This window comes from Zosterops lateralis (genome assembly GCF_965231275.1).
Source record: "Zosterops lateralis genome assembly, chromosome: 9".
NCBI classification, from domain to species: domain Eukaryota; kingdom Metazoa; phylum Chordata; class Aves; order Passeriformes; family Zosteropidae; genus Zosterops; species Zosterops lateralis.
The window spans coordinates 21486604-21509406 of record NC_139769.1 but is presented as its reverse complement, the minus strand read 5'-3'; the positions used below and the strand labels follow the sequence as shown (position 1 = coordinate 21509406).

General features: G+C 36.7%; 1 protein-coding gene across 1 annotated transcript; it reads right to left on the bottom strand.

Annotated features, from left to right (window-relative positions):
* Positions 1-282: 282 nt before the first annotated feature.
* KIF14 (kinesin family member 14) lies at positions 283-20892 on the bottom strand (the record flags this gene model as incomplete). The annotated part of the gene is made up of 29 exons (XM_083867890.1): positions 283-789; positions 909-1044; positions 1655-1729; positions 2093-2212; positions 2737-2895; positions 3753-3937; positions 4086-4307; positions 5033-5127; positions 5559-5662; positions 6088-6226; positions 6735-6828; positions 7442-7568; positions 8165-8317; positions 8958-9105; positions 9703-9860; positions 10072-10174; positions 10875-11059; positions 11260-11323; positions 11425-11572; positions 11911-12083; positions 12386-12504; positions 13110-13226; positions 14350-14457; positions 14807-14837; positions 15176-15228; positions 16193-16291; positions 17736-17823; positions 19204-19458; positions 19805-20892. The coding sequence occupies 29 exons, from the start codon at positions 20890-20892 to the stop codon at positions 428-430; spliced, it is 4908 nt and encodes a 1635-aa protein (XP_083724016.1). The 3' UTR covers positions 283-427.
* Between the last annotated feature and the right edge of the window lie 1911 nt (positions 20893-22803).

Here is a 22803-nt window from a genome sequence, read left to right as displayed (position 1 = left end):
ATCATTGATACTTTTAGCCCAGATTATTCAATGAACTAAAACCACTTTAAAAAGCATTCCTTAAATAAGGTCATAAAGTTATTAGCTCTCATTTTTTTCCTTTACATAAATAAATACAAAATTTTTGCTCTGTTCAAAAAAGGCATAAAAAATACTTTCAAGTAGCAGTAGCATTACTAGATCATAATGCAGCTGAGGTGAAGCAAAAATTAAAAAAACTTAAATTCTCTCTTACAAACTCAGGTAGCAATAGACTTCTATTAAAACAAAAGGAATTATATTTGGAAGTTTGACAGCCTCTTAAGGATTGTATTTTTTTCTTTGGTAAAAGAAAAAACTCACTAATAATACTAGCAATAAATTTTATCTTTTTGTGATATGATGCAAAAGGAAAGAGTTCTCTCTTTAATTTCTTGATAACAAGATTTTATACCCATTCTATCCTACCAAGTGAAAGCTCTGGAGTCTGTTTGCATTCTGGAATCCCACTCCTTTTCTGAGCAAGTTCAACCTGACCTGTTTCAACCTGTTCTCGTTGAGTCTCAGTAGTTTCATTACAAATGATTTGAGATTGCAGTGACGGCTGTCCTTGTTCAAGTTCAAAATTCATAATAAGGGAATCAACCAGAGAGTCCAATTCATCCAGGTTCATAAAAGGCACGTGCGTTTTCTGGATAGGGTTGTTTGCAGAAGACAAGGCAAATAAACTGAAATAGTTGTTAAAATATCCAGCAAGGACAGAAATATTTTCTGCAAAGCTCCTGAGGGGGCTGGTGTTTCTGTACAATCCTATGAGAAACAGAAACAAGAAGAATCAAATGCAGCATTTTGCTGATAGCAGAGCCCTCTCCCTTGCTTTGCAAGGCTCTTGTAGCCCATGGCTTACAGGTGGTAAGTCAGCCAAATACCTTGTAACAAGGAAGAGGCTATTTGACAGATTTCAGTCAAACACTGTTCCAATTCCAAATACTTCACAGCAATCTTTGTGCTCTTCTTTATTTCTCGATACAGAGAGTCTTCTGGCAACTGAGATTCTGTTTCTTTCTGTATTAATAAAGAGCAATTTAAAGATAATCAAATACATCACAGTGTATTAACAACTAAACATGCCTGTTATGGCTTCAGTCACATAGATCAAGCCAATGCTGAAACACAGAATCAAATCAATGTCATGTCATATCAGACAGCACTGAAAAGAAATGCACATGGTTGACAGGGTTAGGAAAAGAAGAAAAACACAAATGACATGAAAATCCAGGAAATGCTTGGCTCTTAGAAGATAAAACATCTATCCTGGCTTTTAATTCAAAATACCAGTAACTGTGGTCACAAACTATGGCAGCAGCTATAATACAATTACACAAGCAAAGTTGATCTTTCAATTTTAAAAAAAACCACAACAGGTAGTTAGGCTGTTCAAGATGAGCACAAAAAGGAAGATAGAAGTACCTCCAGAAATTCTTTATCTTAAGTAAAATTAAAAAAAAATGAGCTTTGAGTGGAAATGCAGTAGCCAGGAAAGTTAGCATTCCAGTCACAGGAATGCTGCTGTAACAGGAAGTGTTCTCATGCAATCATAAATATACAATATATATATACACACACGTTCATCCTTAAGACTCAAAGTACACATTTCGTGAAACATTTCTCTTACCTTTCTGCAATAAGACATGTTATTTTCAAGGAATCTGGCTACTGCCACCACGTTGTCCTTTATTCGATTTTGAATCTACAAAGAAACTTTTAATTACATTGTACACTTCATTCAATTCCAAGTGCATTAAAAGAAAAAGAAGAAACACTGACATACTAAAGAGAAAAATACCCAAAAGAAATAACATTTTCTGCAATTTTTCAAAGAAAACATTAGTTACATACCCATTAGTTACCCATTTCCAAGGGGTACCCTAACTTCCCTACTGGAATTTTCAAACAGTTGCAGAAATATCTTTAACTATGGTGCTTATTCCTCATTCTTTTTTCTTTACTTTATGTAACTCACTTATAGTATAATCTTCTTTACAATTTAAAGTACAAGCATAAAAAACAAAACATGATACAGTAGCAGTTTTTAATCTTCATTTCACCTCACCTCATTTTGTGGACATTGTTTCACAAGTTCTTTCTGCACTGTTTTTGCTTTCTCCTGTACAGCATCAATGAGACACTCCAGTCCTGAGCATACTCCATCATAAATGGCAAGTACAAATTCCTTTTAAAACAAAGGTTCAAAATACAATGGGGTAAAGAAACTGATGTGGTCTAGAATTAAAACAGATTTTCTACAATAGACTAGAAATAATTTTGTTTCAAGCAAGTTATTCAGTGCAGGTCTATTCAGACACATGTCTTCCTTGGACCACAGGAGCTCAGTTCAGATTTTTGTAAATTCAATGTGGTACTTATACAGATATTACTAAAATGTAAGTAGTGGATTTCAGTGAAACAGATAGACTTGTATAATCCCAGTGCAGGTACAGTCCTAAAAGCACCATACACTTCTTTTTCTTCATAGGTTTAACTTACACAGATTTAAAGGATGTTAGTTTTAAGGAAAAAAACTCAAGGGTATTAATACATCCATTTTCACCCTAAGTTTGAAGTAATAGATAAACACTAAATATACTTAATTCAGTTGGTATATGGAATGATTTGCTCCCGCATAGTTACTGATAGTGTGACCTCAACACTAGAATTACTATTCATTATCAGTATTTCTAAGAAACATTTCTTCACCTGTAGACAAGAGGCAGGAACGTTGCTCTCTTCAGGAAACGAAATTTCAGCTGTTGTGACTACTGCCAAGTGTCCTATGTATTTCATTGTTTGTTTTACTGTTTGGTTTACTTTGCTCCATGCTTCTGTTACCATCGAGGATATATCTGAAGAACACCCCTGGGAAACAAAGGCACATTGTCACCCTAAGTTTTCTTGCCTTGTGAGTGTTTGCAATTTTGTAGTGGAGATTCTCACGCAGCTTCGTGTAAACTATGTATATATTTAGAATTATCTACTTTGTTTACATATTTCTCCTCCCAGAGATTGATGGTGATATTCACCTACAAAGTCGAAGAAGTGGCAACCTGTGTAGCCAATCTTTTGCCTTCTGTAAAAAGTGTATATAAATGGAATCAAATATTAATACAGAACTTTCCTGCCTGACTTTCTGCTGTCTGCCTTGTCCTTTGTGTGTCTGATACTGTGACAGCACATCTTTCACTGATGCCAGAAAGCACCTCTGGTCAGAGCAAGTATTCCTGGAACACAATACTCAGGCATTTTCAGCTTTACATCTTCCTACTTCCAATGGCTTATCTATCACAGCTAAAAAATCATGCCTTGCAACCACAGAGTAGCAACACCATTATACCACATAGTTTTAAAATTAAAAAAAAAACATTAACAAGGCTGTAGTGTGCACAAAAATAATATTCACTGGCAACTAATGTATGAACGGCAGCACTTCATAGTCTAAACTATCATTTGCTCTTATTGTATGTTTAATTTTACGAGAAAGAACCAATGCTTCTGTCAGGGCCTGGGCACAGGAAAGTCTGCATTACCCTCCACTGGTACATGGAACTACCAGCTTAGCCAGAACAAATGCAAGCTTGGCTATTTATCTTCCTTAGGTGTGTTGGTTTGTCGCTACACACATTGGATATTTAAGAGTCTTTAGCAAGTCTGTAATAAATACTACATGAATGCAGAGGAGTTCTCTGTACACAAATGAATTCTTTAATATGATTTACCTGCAACAGCAACTGTAAATAACCTCCCAAGTTCTTTATTTCCTGTTTCATTTCTTCATCAACTTTTCTAAATCCAGGACACTTTTGGACATTATTAAGCCAGAGTTTACTTATAACCACAATCTGGTCAAAAGCAGAGACAATTCTGATGCTGTAGGACTGAGCAGCACGATCAAGAGAGAAAACTACAAGAGAAAGAGATCTATCAGATCCATCTCCTTTGCAAATGAACATAGGAACATTAATTCTTGTGACTGACAAGCACATGAATGCTTCTGCATCTGAAATACAAGTCATTTGAAATGCTTAAACCACTATGAAAATGAGACTTACAGTTTTCCTGACATTCTTCATCTTGCTGTTCATAAGCTTTTGAAATGGCAGATGCTCCAGAAAAAATTATGAACAAATTAGTTAGGAGACTATCTACTATGCTTTTTCCACCTTCGTGATTCTGTTCCAGCATATCTAAAGCTGAACTTATAGATTCCTTGCAAATTCCAGGAAGAAACAATTCAGAAGTGCTTGAGCATATGCTGGACTTGTTCAATGAACCTGTACCAGGTAAAAACAAAACATACTTGCATTAAACTCTTCATAGGAGTGAACAGTCAGTGGGTCTTTTTAATGACTTTTTAATAGACATTCACCTACTCAAGACAGTCATTAGAAAATAAATGTATAAAATGTTCTAAATAATTTATAAATTCTGTTAGTAAAAAGACAAATTCCATAGTGAAATTCTTTAACATGAACACATCTGTTTCAAAAATCAAATCTACAGAGAAAAGAATAAAAACCAACCAATCCAAAATAAATCAACATATTCAAATGTTTGGGAGACTAAAGAATCCTGTATTTCAGGAAAAAAAAAAAAAGGTTGTAAAACCTGCCCAAAAGCTTGGGGAAAACTCAGTAATTGAATGAATAGCAACGACTCAAGCAAATGAAGTCTCCATATTCCTGTATCAGGATTCAGCCTCTTTCTCCAGTTAACCCACATAGTCAGCAGAGTAATGTTTTAGATAAATTTCTTAAATTAGGCTCAAAGTGCTGGTCAGGAAGTTTTTGCCTTAAGAAAGGATAATCAAAAAATACAGAAATCCCTACTATTAACAGTTTGACATTATAAATTTGAAGGTATCATAAACAGGACATTTTTAATTTTGCTTTCCAACACGCACTTTTAAAACAACTATGAGAAGCACCTATGTTTTATGCATGTAGTAGGTTCAGATTCTCAGTATGAAATGAAAGGTGTTCTGCCATTTAGCAAGTACCTGATAGATAGGAAGTCTGCTTATTCTGAATAGATTGCAATTTTATCTCAGACAAACATCCAGAAATTCTCTTGTTTTTCATGAAGCTTCTGCTTCTAAAAAAGGATGATAAAAGAACATGAAAAACCTTGAAAAGAAAAGAATTTCTCCTTGTCAAGCATTTCCACGATGAGCTACAGCTTGCAAAAATGTGCAGGTCAGTTATAAATATTGTTATAAGGCTAAACCTTCAAATACAGGGTCCCAGACTATATGCCATTTATTCCTTAAACACAATGCTTTGATAGTATAGAAGAGGGCAGGAAACATTAAAAACTACACATTTCACTCTGCACTGATACTTTGAAAAGCTCTTCACACAACTTTCATTCTTTTGTCCATGGAGGAAATCCAAGAGAATGAGTGAATACAAGAGAAGACTCACAGATGACACAGTGTAGGAGAGTGGAACAAAAGCATATTTAGACAATTACACAATTTTTTGCTTTGCTTTCAGGGTAAAAGAGTAGCTACAAATTACTTTTACCTTCTTCTGGAAAGCGAGGAAATGGAGCTGTCTGAAAGGTCAGGTTCCCACTCATCAGCAGGATCATAAAACACATCAACTACAGCTTTATTTCTATCATTACTCTGAAAAAAAATAAAAGAAACACAGGGAGGAGGAGAGTTAAACAGGAAAAAAGTGATAAAGTAGTCAACATATGGATAAATAGAACATAATAATGAAAACTCAAGTGGGTACTTTAGAAATTCAAGTTCTTTTACAGCATAAAACAATTGAACAACAAAAAGAATCACAAAGCAGTCCTTGTTTTACTGCTTTTACTCTTTACACAAAATGACCTGAACAAAGTCATTTGTTTCTACTGTGTTCTTTTTGTTTGATGGACAAAATCTATCTGCATATTTTTAGTGAAAAGTAGTCATGTGTCTTGCTGCTTAAGATATGCAACTCAAAAAAACCCAAGATTTTCCTCCTGCATGCATTATCAAACCTTATCTTTGACAAACTAAAACTGATTACTAATACAATTTCCTGTTCAATTGCTACTGACCTCATAGAGTTCTTTCATTGCTGCTAGTTTACATTCAAATTTCTCCAGGCTCCAAAAAGTTGTTATTCCCAGTTTGATGTTACGAACCTGCACCTGAATAGAAGACACTGTTCCTGTTTTATCATCAGTTTTGTCATGCCTAAGGATTGGAGAAAGTTTAAAAAAGAATACAAAAATCAAGACAAAAAACCACATTAATATTTAAAAAATAAACAAGGTTGTTGTAGGTAGGATTATACAGAGACTAAAAACATGACACAAACACAAGAATTTCTTCAGACATTATGCATCTCACAGTTACCATGCTTTAGGACCACTTTGATATGTGAACCAAAGTAAGATGGACATGGGCATCAGAAGATTCACCTCCAAAGCACCCTACATTCAAAAATAATTGCCTATAGCCTACCTTTAAAGTTTTGATCTAAAACTCAAGTCAGAAATTCACATTTCAAAATAAGAAGGCTCAGCTACCCACTTAACTAACAATAGCTTGAAAAATAAGTTTATCATGTTCAAGTGCACAAGATTTGTTAAAAGAAACACCAACAGCTCACTGCACATTCTGAATCCACTCTCAAATATATACATAAATATTATATATTCATTACATATAAACATTATAATTAAGTAACTCAGATACTGACCTGCAGAAAACAGTGTTTTTCCCTAATGCATTGCTAATGGCATTAGCCTCTTTAATCATCACAGACAGTTTCAGAGACTTCCAGTTCAGTGGAGCTAACAAAGAAAATAGAACATACTGATTTAGTGAACCAAACGATGTGATGCAACAACTTCAGGGTTAAAAAAATAAAGGGCAGAAAAGAAACCACAACCCACAAGCAAAAAAAGTAATTTAGCCAACAATAGTTCCAAGAATTCCCAACACATTGGGAAAACAGTACCCTTCCAGGCAAGATCATCCTTTTAAATGGTTGGGTAAAGAGTATTTCAGAAACAGAGGTATAAGACCAGACACTATATTATTATTATTATTAATCCAAGATAGGAAACAGAAGAAAATGAATTCTGTTACTCCAGTTTCCCCAATTAGTTAATGCCTGACCAGTGGAGACAGACAGGGAAGGACTTTTTAAGTAACTGGAATAAATATAGGCTATAGGTATGTTTACCTAACCACCTTGAATGTGATTAAACAGGGCTTTTAATGCAATCAAACACATACAGCTGAGTAATAGAAAAGATTGTTACAATCAGAAGGCTCTTCTTGTTCAGGATCACTGGACAAGTATTAGTGGAACAGAAAAAGTTCCTGTACCAATACCCATCACCCATGCCCACTGAGAAAGAGAAGCCAGCATTGCCTTTGTAACATCATGCATATACATACTCATCACTGCTTTATTCCCACTTCCATGATTTTTCTGAAGGGTGTGTATTTCCTCAGCAATCTTCTGCTTCTCAGCTTCCAGAGCCTCCACTATCTTTGCATGACGAATAGTATGGTCTTCTAGAGCCTGGGGAAAATGGGCAGTGGTAAAGAAAAAAAAAAAATCTAAAGCTCTTAATGCTGTTTGTTGAAGCTAAGTCTTTTGTTCCTACTATTTTAAAGACTTATAAAATTATTTTATACTGGACATCTGCTATTCTAATATAAAATAATTAATTTTCAAACTGATAGTTCTCTGGGTTTCCTTACATATTGCAATCCTCAAAAAACACTGGAATTAAAAAGGAACAGCTTTTTAAAAAAGTTGTATTTGTTGCAGCAGCCAGATATATATGAACACCAGCCAAGACTCAGCCATTACTTACATTAATGTCTGGAGTAATAACTTTTGCCAAAGGCAACAGTTGCTAAATTTTGGTACAGGAACAAAACCATCCACATTATTTAAGAACTACGGTCAGCATTAATTAATCCCCAACATTAATACATTACCATACTCAGGTTGCAAGCAACAGTTCTTCTGCATAAAACAGAATCCTTCTGCATAAAATTACATAGAAGTACTTTAAATCATTTCCTGTACAATAACTGATTTTTAAGGAACAAAAAAAAGCCCCCCAACCAAACCAGAGTTTATTGCCTTAAAAGGGTTTTTTCAATTACCTGCTTAGTAGCTAAGGTCTCCATTTCTAAACGCTTTTTATTGAAGTGGAGTTCTAGCTCAAGGCTTTTCTTTGCCTTCTCCAGCTCCTGTATTTTAGTTGTGGCTTTTTGGTTATTCAGTTCTTGGATTTGCTTCTTGCGAGACTCTTCTCTCTAAGATCAAAAAGGAGAAGTGAGAGGAGGAACATGCCTTCTACAGCATTTCTGACCCATCCTTCAGGCACATATTCAATACATCTAAAACTTGCAGCCTCTGTGACCTACACAGCCCAACATCAGCAATGGTTATATCCCAGTTCACAAGCAGCACTTTAGGTCTTCTATAGAATATGTAAGACACAAGATACATCATTATTGTTTTACCATGACCTACTATTTATTCTATGCCAACTTACACATATTGTAACTGTACCTAAAAAAGCAACAACAAAGTAGCATGCAAGCTTGGAAAGAAAAAAACAAAACTGTATTAATCAATCCAGTATAATGATTTTAAAGCCTCATGCAATAAGGTAGATTCTGTAGGTACTTTGCTTACATGTTACAATCCCTGGGATAACTCTGAAGGGTTACTTTACTACTTTACAAATTCTTCTGTTACTAAGGCTGATTTTTTTTTTTTAAGAATGAGGCTTTGCATTCTCTAAGATGCTGCTATAATATACAAGAGAAAAAGAAAACCAAAACCACACAAATCAAGCCCAACTGAGCAACAAACAAACAGATACTACATACCACAGTTTCTGGTTTACTTTATTGATAAATTTCATGTAATGATGCAATGGCAACTTACCACCTCTGCTTCCAGGGATTTTATTTTGCTCTCATACGCTTCTTTTTGTGAGGTCAGTTCTAGTTGAACCATCTCTTTTGCTATTTGGACACTTTGCATCATTTCTTCCTTGGCTTTGAGTCGTGCCTCTTCAATTTCTGATTCAAGCCTACAGGTGTCATACATTCAGATTGTTGCTGTAGATGCTTCCAATGTAAATTCCAGACATTCCAGAATTGCAAAGTCCACTCAACTTCCATTTTAATTTATTATATCAGTTTCACAAATTTAAAGACTGCAATGGAAACTCACTAAATCACATTAAGATGCAAAATTAAATTTTAAATCAGTCTTGTGGTTTAATAACCCCTCATAATTAAGTACAAATAACATTTCACTGTCTCTCAAATTCTCCACCATCACAGAAGACTAAGGTTACTGCTTTGGGTTCTTCTCATTTTCCTAAGGCATTTACTTTTCGGACTTGAAATCTCCTTAAAACATCAAAAGTAATTTTCAGACTCATCATCTGCTTGGAGAGAAACATAATTAAAGAGATACACTACTTTGAGGAGCCCTGGAGCTCAGTGTTTCTCTAATAGTGGTCCATATTGTTGGTACCTGGATTAGCTTGTGGCAATCAAACCTTAGAGGGGTAGCTATTTTCCAACTTTCCCCATTGTAAAATTCAGTAATTTCTAAAACTAATTGCATGGTTGAATTAACAACTGAGCTTATTTTCAGAACAAGAAGAATCAATACTTACTGTGTTCGCTGTGCAATAAGCAGCTCATTCTTTGCAAATTCAAAATCTTTTGGACCCTCATTCAAACACAAAGTCCCACAAGATGTTTTAACTTTCTGAACCTCTGCTGGATGATTAAACCTGAAATAATGGTCTCCCCCAAGGATCACTCGATCACCCTATTGGGGGGAAAAAAATCTGCTGAAACTTTCAGATTTGTAAGCAAATTTTCAGTGCTTAAAACATGCAGGTGAAGCTAGAAATCAAAGAGGAAGAAACAAATATTTATAGTTGCACAGTGTTCTCAGAAAACCTGCAATCTGAAGCTGTATTAACAAAGCAAAGAAACCCACACATGCACAAATTACTATTACCAGATCAATTACTTACATGGTGCAGAATTGTTGGATTCAAAATGCATTTCCCATTTACATATGTCTTGGCTTCTCCAAGTGGAACAATACTTACTTTGCCAACAGTATTTTTAATAACACTGAAAACAAGAAGCATTTGCAGTATTAGTAGCTCATGATAACTGCAAGTGACATTTCTTAATAGACTAAAATGCAGGCTTTAGATGTTATTGTTTTCCTACATGTGGATTGTCTTCATACTATTTAAGTACAACACACACAATTAACAAATGACAACCTATATTTATTTCTAGGAATCCACTGCTAGAAAATTACTACAATACCCTGCCATCTGAGAATTTCTTTGATAAGGGGACTTTCATGTTTTTAGTAACTGATTAGTTACACCTCTTACAGCATTTTTTCAGGGATCAGTTGCATGGAATGCACTGTAAACAATACTTCTGCTGTATATTCAAGCTGCTGTCTATTTCTATTAAATAAAGAATTGTCGAGGCATTTCACTTTTCCACTGAACTTAATGTAACATTTATCTATCACACAGCATAATTTGATCAGGTCTTATTCATATAGAAATGCTGCAGAAGAAAACTTTGCTACCTGAATGAAATGAACAAAGGAACTAAACTACCTCAGTTAACAGATTTCTTGAGGGAACAGAAGGTAGTTGCCTTAATCACTGAGCAGTACAAAAAAATATCCCTATATAGTATTTTCTTGGCTAGAAAACTATGTTTTGTTACTGCCAAAAGGAAGAGTGACTCCAAAAGAAGGGGAAGGGAAAGAAGAAACTTAAAATACAAAAAGAACACTACACACCAATGGTCATCAGCAATCAGCACTCCTGAAAGCTGGATATCGTGTTTTGAATTTGGTTTACACCTTCCAACTGTAGTTTCTCCTTCTTTGATCATATATAACAGCACCTCAGAAAGCTGAGGATCTTCATTGAGATTGACAAGGTTTGGTAAATGATTGTCCATTTTAAATGCAATTCCAGCTTTCTAAATAAAAAAAGAGTTCTGCATTAAAAAGCTATTTACTTTATGCATTCAAATATCTACATTATATTTTTCCAAGAAGTTACAGCAATCTGTTAAAAGATGTGTATTAAGGAAACCAAATCTTACAGCTACTCTCATTCTTCTGCAAAATTTGCTGAGGTTATATTTTCTGTACTATGTCCTACAGAAAAAAAATGTACCTGCAATTCTTTTATATCTTCTAATTTCCTTTTTTCTGCTTGTTCCAGTTTTTCTTTCCAGGCCCTTAATATACAGAGAAAAAACCATAATGTATTAGGAGAAAAACTACTGCACATAAATTTTACCATTTCCATTTTAAATTAAGACATTAATGAGTGCCTGACCTTTGCATTTCTGCCATGTTCCTCTCCTGCTGGTGCAATTCTACCCTCAGAGATGTTATTTCCTGCAAATAGCGCCTGTATTTTTCACGATCAGTGTTCAGAGCACTTTTCTGAGCTGCCCTCAGTTTTTCAATTTCAGCTTTTAATTCTACATTAGAAAAAACAGACATACAGTACACATAAAAAATTAAGGCAAAATACACTTCAGTACAATAGTACAAAATTAATCCTGTTGTTTATTTAAAAACAAAACACCTTTCTCTATTTCTGGTTCTCAAGTGAAGCCTAAGCTATCACTTGCATTTTGGAAAATAAAAAAAACTCGCAAAGAACAATAATATTAAAAGGAAGACATTGTATGCTGTATTAGTCTAATTGATGAGATCTGTCAACACAACAGAATACTAGTAGTAACAACTCTTATGAGAAATAAGCTAAACACACATGCAAATGACAACCCTGAAAGACTGCAAATGTCAATCTCACCTCTGATTAGTTTGACATTTACATCTTCATTTACTTTAGCAATGTTGATAATGGAACAAGCCTGTTTTGCATAGCGAAGGGTGCTGAGAGTCTCCTCCGTGCTGCTGGCAGCTGGGCTCACTGTGGCAATCATGGTCGTCTGGGAATTGCCACCAAGACTTTCCTTTAACAGCCTTCAGTGGACAGGAGAATACCAGTCAATCCTCGGCCCTCATACTGACAGAAAAATTCAAAACTTCCCACTTGGAACAGATTAAATACAAACTAGCCGGGGTCTTGCTTGCTGAGAGGGACTGTTAGCTACTTAAAACACAAAACAAGCTCCTGTTTGGTCTTTATCTGATACAGCAGGCTAACTTCTTCCCTCCACAGGTCATTTGGGAGAGAGTGAGAGAAAGGATGGAAAGTGGTGCCTCATGAATAAATGAGAAAACCACAGTGTCAGAAAGCCTCTATCTCTATATAATGTACATACCATGTAAGGACAGATTCCCGGTAAGGAATGAAAGTTTTCTTTCCATTTTGAGATTGTTTAGACAGTGCAGAAATAACCCTTCCAAGGGTCAACAGTGATTTATTGATACTCACACCTTCCTACACAAAGGAAAAATAAAAATATTTATAATACAGTAGCAGTTTCTTGTGTGAGGTTATCAACTGTGCTGTTTATTAATTGTTTGTTCAATGTATGCTACAGCTGTACCACATTAAATATCAGTTATTAAAAAAAAATAAGATGCAAGAGCATCTTCATTTGGAAGGAACAAGGACCCTACCTTTAAAATAAGTAGCATTAAGAACCATCAAACTTATGAAGGCATCTTGAAATAAAGTCTCTTATTAGAAAAATTTATTTAATTAGATGCCTCCCAAAAAGGGCAAGCCTCAACTCCATGTGATATTTGATCCATGGTTTCCAAGGTCACACAGTTTCCCCTCACTCCTCCTGTAGGATCAGACCTACATCACATGGGGAGAGGTGTTCAAAGCAAGATCTGGCAGATTGCACAGTCCAAACAGCTAATTCAGGCCACCCACCCTCACTGGAAAACGTGACATAACACTGATAAGCGTAAGGGCTATCTACATCCTTTTATAGCTATAGTTCCCTGCCCAAAGGTCCTCTTAAGTGAGCATGCTTTGGAGTTTAAGGGTGTTAGGAGTCAAGCCTTTCCCACAGATTTGCACTCTTGATTTACCTTCAGCCTTTCTCCAGTGGTCTGAGCTTTTGTACAGCACTCACTGCCAGCTAGATCAATTAGATTTATGTGACTGGTGAGCCTACGATCACACTGTTCTTCATTCACAAATTCTACCTGGAAAGAAAGGGAGATGCTGGCATTCAAACCAAAATAAAAAGCCTGAGGAAAAGCAGAAATCGGACAAGCTGTTCATAATACATAAAAATTTCATGCTGCCATTTAATTTGACAGGATACTCCTGTGTACATCCCTTGAAGGAGACTAAGCTCAGACTTATAACCACAGTATCAGTTGGTTGTGGTTGAATAACTGCACAAGAATAAACTGCAAACCCAATAGATTTCCAAACTGGGGGTTTGGGTCTGAAGTTTGATGACTGCAGTCAATCAAGTTGCAGTTATCCAATAAACATGCAAATCGGTAAGCTGTTACTGACTTAGACCAATTAAGATCAGTTAAGGAGTCAGTGAAAAAGCTCAAGACCAGCTATGACAGAGAAAGATCAATATTCTAGTGGTGAGAATGGCAAGGGGAAGAAGAAAGGAGAAAATCCAGGAAACTGAGACCAAAAATTAAACCAATCAAGAACAAAAACCCCCAAACCAACAAGTCATTTGTCAATGGAGAGAACTGACAGTCTGTGGACCCCTGAGGAGCTCTACCTATTCAATTTGTCTTCAGGCTCACGTCACTAAGTCAGGTTTTGTCTTTTAAGCATCTGTAAATCAGATGAGGAGATGTAGTCCCTATATCCTGGAGGCCCTTGGGGAAAAGGCATCCTGAAGCAAGAAAACATTTATTCAGTGAAGTGTTCTGAAACTGAGCAGAAATTGCATCTCCTACCACTGCCCCAGTTTGTTGCCTGCAGGAACTCAGCACAGCCACACACCTCACACAGCCTAACCTTCTTAACAGCTAAGATGTGTGAAATTCCATCTGGCCTCAGTTAGGATTCCCGTTACATCTCTAAAATCACACTGAGACACTTGGAACTACTCCTAGATCTGTCAGCCTAGACATATTTATACTGCTGCTATAAATATACTTAGCACGAAGACATCAGAATCTACTTAAAGCATGTAAAATAAACCAAGTTTTTGCAGTGTAGAAAGTCATGTTAAAATGCCCTGGGCTTTACCCAAAGATCTTCAAGTATATTCTCACAAATTTCTAGGCAGCACACAAAAGAACTTTTTACTACAAGATTTGAACAGATATTAAAAAAACGCAGCAATACCTTGGTTTGTGTCATGACAAGGGTGAAGACAGAATGAGATCTAGAGCTCTTGTCATTCATTACTGTAGCAGCTGTTGCTCTCTGCTTATTTCCTAGTTCAAGCCAACTCTGTAAAAGACAAAAGTCAGGACATGAAACCAAACCCTACTTTAGATGGTTAACTGAAGATTTAAATGTTTGCAAATACAGTTATTAACACAAATTGGGACTATAAAAGAGGAAATAAACTTTAGAAATAACGATGTGAACAGTGACACTTGACTGTACAAATCTACTCAGCTCCATTATACAGGACTAGTCTTCATCACTCTTTTACAAAACCAGCTGAAAGATCACAGACTACTGGACAGTCTGTTAAACATTTACTTCCCATCCAGGGAATTTCTTTTTCAGCAGTAAGCAGAAAAGGAGCAGGCAGAAATATTGGTATTCCCTTTTAGTAACCAAAAACCCTTACCTGAATATCAGAGTAAGAACGTACAACATTCCTTGAGTGGAGAGAAAAAAAGAAAAGTTTGGGTTCAGACAGTTTTCTTTCCATATCTTTCCCTGCTGCCTGACTTCTGAAGCATTTTCCCAGTTACAAACAGAATACAAATACATAATGAAATTTGCAGTTGTCTTGAGACTTCCACACTTCTCAAATTCATTAAGGCAATGAAGAAAATACATCAAGCTAGTCATGGGTATGCATTTTTCTACAACTACCTAACACTGGTTTCTTGCTTAATTTACTGGTGAGTACATAAGCTTTCATAGAGCCTCAAGATATCCTCTTTCAGGATTACATCGTACATCTGTTAAAATAAGTACAGTTAAGACTTACACTGTCAGGCCTTCCACATATGGTCCTAACACTGGATGTTCTCTTACACGAAGCTGATGAGAAGAATTTCAAAATAAAAATTAAGAGTGCATTAGTCAGATCTAGTACTCAGGAATATCTTTTTAAAAAGATTCTACAATATAAATCTATTTTATTTCTAAGTAGCTTACCCCAAAATCATTGGCAAAACTCAGAGTGAAAGCACTCCTGCCTTAGACAAGACAGTAGAGTCCTAATTTCTACATAACAAGTCCACCTAAGTCCCAAGCTTAGGCTAAAGGACTCATATCAACAGCAGGTTGGATGTTGCATATCATCTGTTGCATCTATCATAAACTAATATTCAATTTACATACAAGTGGCCAGGATAGTGTTCAATGTCAAAGCACAGGAAGTACTTTATTTTTCGATAAATCAGACATAATAAATTCCTTCCCTACATACACTACTTAAGACAAATTTCTTTAATTTATGGTTTTACATATTCTAATACACAACCACTAAACACTAGCTAAACTGGTTTAATAGTGAGCATTAACTAGTTAATCAGGCCAATCTTGTTCCTTTCCCCACTTCTCCAGCTCCTTTAGAGACATCCAAGCAACAAAAAAGAAAACTCCATCTAAATTACAAGACTATAACTCAAGTTATATTGTGCAGAAGATTCTTACTATAAGCTGGAGATTTAGATATATCCTAGGAGACTTTTTATAAAGGCTGATAAGATAGTCTTCATTTTGCAGATAAGGGGAGATTTTAACTATTTTGATAGATTCTACAGAATCATTTTGTTTCTATTTCAGCATTGCTTAGCATTTCTCCAGTGACAAACGTTTTGCTTTAAGTCATGAGGTGATATTTTGATATTTTTATTTGTTTTTTTACTTGAATCCCATTGTTCACAACTAAGGTACTTAGATAAAAACCAATGATCACTTGTCATTTGTGAATTTTTGTTTCAGCATAAATGCCACTACTTAGAGGCTATGCAGATACTTGATTCTGTGAGCAACTTACTTGTTGTTTCTTCTGTCCATTTTCAGCTTTAAAGACAAGCAAATCATGAATTTTCTCATTGTATACTTCAAAGAAGCTCATTTCAAGATGATACAAAACCTAATAAAATTAATAATAGTTATTAATATAGTCCACGAAACATATTCATTCTTTGTTTCAAAAATTAATTTAGACCACCAGATCCTGATTTTCAATATTATAAACATTTGTGCTGAAGGGAATTTCCAAGAGAAATTATATCAGGAAACAGTTGGGGTTGAAAGGCACCCTTAAAGGTTATCTACTGTAACACCTCTGCTAAGAGCAAAAAGACAATTCACTGGAATTCCATCCATAGACATTCCTAGATGGAAGCTATAAAGCACTAAAAAAAAAGTATATATATCCACTTCAGAAGTTTCAGAATTGGGTTTTTAGTACATAAAAATATCATTTTTTATGCAGCTGCACTCATCTCTTTCCCTTAGGGATTGTGCCTCTACAGCACAATGTTTGTCACAGGGGACATGGAGTGATGTTGTCAACATCCTGACATGGAACAGAATGACCTAATGGAAAGGTAAACCTTGATTCTACCCACTGCAATAAAAATAAAACAGAAACACCACAACAACACTTTCATGAAAACGCATCTTCCTCTGAAGATGTTTGGGTCTTTTTTCTATTTTCAAGAAGAATGGAATTTTCTGTAAGAGAAGGAAGATTGCAGCAAAGCCCCTGAAGCACTGGAATAAGAAAGACAAGACTGGTGACAATTCACTGCAACAAGAATCACTCACAAGCAAAGGAATTTAAAAAAAAAAGCTTTGCATTTTTTTAAAAGTTATACTCTATAGCCAAACTCAGCAATAAATAACTTTCTTAAATTCCTCAGTGTCTATCAAATCTGCTGGAAGATTAAAATATTAGATGTTCTTAGGCATTAGAATTAAAAGTCTAGAATTCAAATGCAAGCCAATAAAATATTTGGAATAGTTAAAAATAGAAAAGTTTGCCTGAATAAGATTAACTGAATGTTAAGGTCTAATGAACTGCAAGTCAGTCATTACAGACACAAACAACCATACAGAGAAAAAAAAATACAAAAAAAGTGAGGGTAGTTATTTTGTTTCAGCTAGGCTACTGAGGTGAATACTAGAATTTGAATACTATGACAATGTATTTTGCTTTGATACATGATGTTTAATGATAAATTCATGGTTTTGAGCTCTATTTTACTGCCTCCACTGAAAGTATAGAGCCCACTGGAATTTTGTTTTGCCTTTCCTTACATAAATCTTAAAATGCAAGACATGCAATATAGAGGAAAGAATCCTAGTCTAGTGATGCAACAAAAGTATCATGCCTATATTTCTTTCTCACATCACTGCCATTAAGGAAACAAAGCAATGTTGATTTTGACTGTTTAGGGAACCCCATGAATCCGAACCATGAATACAAATAAAATTTGAATCAGCAAAAGAATATGAACACTAATAAAGGGATCAGTACTCAAGTATCACTTTCCAATTCCAATATAAGGTCAGTGGCAGAAGCATATCACCTGTTCCTTGTCCATTTGTGCTATTTGACTGAAAAGATCTTCACAAAGTCTCGGAATTATTCCTCTGTCCTCCTCAAATCCCATCATCCTAGGGTCACAAAAATTCTGGTTTAGTTTTGTAACTCTCCACAGACAGTTTTAATGTTAACTGTGCAGCTCTACAGTTGTCATGGCACATGCTTCTAAGTTATGCAACAATAAGCAACAGAACTTAACCTGATTTAAATTGGTGCTTGTCTAACTGTGGATTTGGACAAGGTGATATCCAGTGGTATTTTCTATTTCATCCAATTCAAAGAGGCTGAAAAACCCAAATAAAACACAGACTCTACAGCAGCTGAAGAGTAAGTTGTAGTATAAACACTAAACCTACAGATGTTCATACTTTAACATGCCTGCATTTTATATTCTCTGCACACTTCCAGTGCAACCTAAGCCTGTCTCCAGCTCAGGTGCAGTTTTTTCCTGTTGAGTTCTGCCACAGCAGCAGACCTGGACTAACCCACTTGAAGTCTAGAGACACACAGGGCTGCACAGCTGAAATTTGTTTTGTAAACTTGACCAGTGGACCCTGATACTAATTTCAGCCTTATTCAAAACACAAAGGGGTGAAGGTAAGTTGTTGTTTAAGTGAAAGAAAACAATCCAAACAAAAACCCAACAAACCAGGTAACAGTTGCAATCTTGAGTTTATCTTTCTTTTAGGCCAAGGTAAAAATAACAATGTAAGGAAAAACTGAGTTCATCTACTTAAAATGGAAGTTGATCCACTTGAAAGGGAACTTACTTCTGTGTAAGTTCTATATTTATTGTAAATTGAACAGAACCATTTCTGGTCCTCAACTACCTTTACTAAAAGGTAGCTATAGCACCTGATAGTAATTATAAAACTCAAAATAATTTTCACAGATGCATGTTTGAAAACCAAACAGCTCACTAGGCATTCTCTTTCAAAATCTAAATAAGGTATACACAATTGGCTTTAAACCCTAAAAATATTACTTATCTGAGATTATTTTGTGCAAAGATTTGATTTCAAATAAGCAGTGCCACAAACATCTGGATTTATTTAAAGTTCTGAAGCATAAGGACCATGATCATAGTCATCTCTTAAATGTCTTCTCCAAAAGACATCCTATACTTTACTATGCCACTTCATGCACAAAGTGGCCAAAAAGAGCATTGGGAGACTGACAAGTTCTCTGAATTAATAAAGGCTTTCCTTCACTAAAATCTCTGAAAACTTTTTATTTTCCCCATTAAAAGTAGAAAGAAGTCTGGAATATAAAAATATTCCAAATTTAACTTTTGCTTAATTGTTATAAATACTGGTTCAATTATTTTTAAAACACACAGTAACCTTTTGATACAATTCAATCACTCTGAAATCTATTCCATTCAATCTCTTTCATGACTTAACACTGCATAACAATTGGCAGAATTTTAACAATTATTATTAGCAACTTACGTGTACGATTTTCCAGAGCCAGTCTGCCCATAAGCAAAAAGACAAGCATTGTATCCCTCAAAAGCTCTTTCTAGGAGTGGCAGTGCCAAAGTTTTATAAATCATGGCTTGGCTTGCAAAATCGGGATGATCCTTGTCAAAAGACCAGAAGGAGAAGTCGTAACTGAAGCTGTAAACTTGGTTTGTAGATGGATTTTGGACAATTGTCTCTGAACCACTCATGGAGATCACAGGAGATGAGTTTTCAGTTTTCTCTCTGAATGGAAAAGGGAAAATAAAAAAATGTAAGCTACATGCTTTAAGTTAGTAATTTCACCACCTAATGAAAAATAAAAAAAATCAGTGATCATTGCTAAAAGTACTTGTTTGAGGAACATACAAAGTATTAAGGCTCAAAACACTATTGTTAATGAATATGTAACAACCAGACCCAAACACCAATAAAGTCAATTCCATTTCTTAATAAAATCTATCTTGGTGTTGCATGAGTATCAGCTAATTTCCAAGTATATCCTTATTGGATCAATGATGAAATAACTCAACAAATACAAAGTAGAAATCAACACACACTGTTAGCACCAGAATAAGCCCAGGATACAAACCTGTTGGTGAAGGGCCGAACCCGCACAGCTACAGTCACTTTGCTGTTTGTCACTTTGAAAGGATCTTCCCCAGTACTGCTGCTCTCAGCTAAAGTTTCTGTGTTTGCTTTTGCTTCTGAACTTGTACTCACAGGAAGGGAGCTGGAGATACTAGGGAGTTTCTTGGCTAAAACTGGCCGATGAGGTGCTTGTTCATTTGAGGCCAGCTTGAGAAATGTTTGATCTTGGGAAGTGCTGTTCTTTGGTGTAAGTGCTTCTGTTAAAACTTTTCCTGGCGTCCTTGGTCTTTCCAAGTTGCTGTGTTTTGTCATCAAGTGCTGTACCCTTTGCTTTCCAGCCAGCCTATTTACATTGCCTTTTTCATTCAGTTGCTCTCCTGACAGCCCATTAGTACATTTTGAGGTAACAAACCGTTCTGATTTAGGAACATCATTTTGAAACTTTGTGTCAGCAGTGCTTGTCTTATCTTTTAAACAGGTGTTGATAGCATTTTCACAGACACCACCAACTAAACCAAAGGAATCCTTGCTGTTCAGGTTATGCTGCAACTTGGTACTTGACTGACTCTCAGTTAACTTCAAGTTTGGTTTAACACCATCTGTACCCTTCATATGCTGTGGAAGTGTAATCTTGTTATTTCCTTGTGCATCAAAATCATAATTTCCTTTTCTAGGCACAATATTCTGATTAATTTTACTCCCCTCAGTGGAGCCAGTCCTCACACGCCTCTGCAGAGTAAGTCTTTTCTCTGTTTGCAGCTCTTCCGTACTCTGTGTTGTGTCACTACCAGACACTGATTTTTTGCTCGCTCCAGTTCTCCTCTGGAGTGTTAATCTGCCCTCCAGTTTAAAAGAAGTCGACACATCACTCACTTTTTCACAAGCTGAAATCACATAGGTCCTATTTACAGTCTCAGTCTTATTCTGAGGACATGAAGGCAGACAATCCTTTCCTCCCAACAGCTGTGCCCTGAGCTGCTGCCCAGATGCTTTACTGCTGGCCGGGGTGTGGTGTGAGGGAGCCCTCTGGAAAGTGGCCGTGCATCGTGTCCCAGCAGGGCTCCTGGCAGGAACTGGGTAAATAGGCATCTTCTCTTCCAGCTAATGTGGACAAGTACAGCACCTCTCCTAAAGGATTACTTCTAGTTGCTGCTTCATGAGGAATCTGGGGAGACAAAGCAAAAAAATATTTATGATATTTACGTGCAGTGTGAGTTGTATTTTGCTGCATGGGGAGCTCTTTACATATACTGCAGTACATGTTCCCAAACATTAAGAACAATTAACATCCCATTTCATCTCTGGTATTTAAATATATATATATATATATATATATATCTGAATGACTGCTTCCAACAACAGGCTATTTGATTTGATTTATTGAGTTCTATAATTTGTTTCAGAAAGTAAACCAAGCATCACAAAGAAGCACTAGTTGGTAAAAAGAACAATCTAGCTATTTAGCAACAAAGATGACCATGGATATTTCTTCCAAATTATCTACCATGATTTCCAAACTAAGGAAATTCCAGATCATGTTTCCATTCACTCACATCTATTGACACTCCAACAGCTAACAGACTCCAACAGAACAACAAAGTTAATCTTGAATAGGAAGTCTGTGAACATGGAAGGAAGGTTTTTCTCAGGATTTTGATATGCAATGTATAATCCAGTATCAGAAGAGGACAGTTAACAAAGACAACTATTAATAGTACCTTTGGATATCATTTTAGTGCACTCTGGTACATAGACACATAGCAAAACAAAAGATATCTAGCCTAGGAGACAAAAGAAAACCATAAAATATACTCCCTGTCCTTTCCACATGTAAATATTTCAAAAGCTCTACATATGTAATCTCTATAGGAAAGCATGCTTTCCCTGTTGCATCTGCATCATAGTTATCAGATTGTAACAGGTTTGATATCAATACCCACTGCAGACTTGCCAGCTACAATTAATTCACGGTTACAAGTCAACAAGAACTCACCTGTCTTTGATCCTTCAAAAGCTATCATTAACAACAGCAGTACATGGTCAGAGGGGAAAAAGGAAAGCAAGATGAGAGCAAGTGATGTAGAAAAAAATCATTTAGCCAGTGCTCCAACAGAAGTTTCCTTTAATGCTGCACTTTTAAGTAATAGTAATAGTCAGAGTACTCTCAGACTTTATGCAATACGTCCACTTTATGTCATGAGTGCACAGTTTTCATGGCTCACAACTTCTGAGGAAAACATCAACATTTCAGACCAGCGTATCTATTGCTAATCCAGTTTGAGACAGGAAACTATTACATGATTAGTAAAATACAAACTTTGTGGTTCCCTCCAGTTGTCAGTCAATAGAGAAACACGGATGTAAGCTACGAATGGGGTTAGTGTTTTCTGAAAAGTCCATGCTTTCCATGCAGCTTAACATAACTCTTGTAAATTCTCCCCTGCTCTTGCCACAGCTGCGCCTTATAAACAATCACAGAGTCCTCTGGAGAAAAGTGAAACTCCCCATTAAAGGCTCCTTCCTTCTAAAATAAGGAATGAGGTTCAGTTCGGGAGAACTGAACTCGGAACGAGAAATACGCTCATTCCTCGTTTTTAAAGACTCACAAGCACCAACTAGATACGAAACGCAGGCGCTCAAAGCTCTGTCACCCCTCCGCAAAGCCCCCTTCCCTCCCCAGACCCCGCCCGGCCGCGGGCCCGCCCTCGGGGAGAAGCGAACGGGCGGCAGCGGCACCTCCAGACCCGCCGGCCCGCACGGCCCGGAGCCCCGCGGCCGCCCGGAGCAGGGCCCGCGGAGGGGAAGCCCCGCCGGGCCGGGCCGGGCCGCCCCTCACCTGAGCGCGCCCGTCCGCAACCGCCGCCCGCCGCGCTGCGCCCCGGCCACGGCACCGCCCCCGCCCGTTTGAACGCGCCGGGCGCGCCCCATTGGCTCCGCCGGGCCCCGCCCACACCCGGCCCCGCCCCGCGCCCCGCCCCGCGCCGCCAGGGGGCGCCCCGC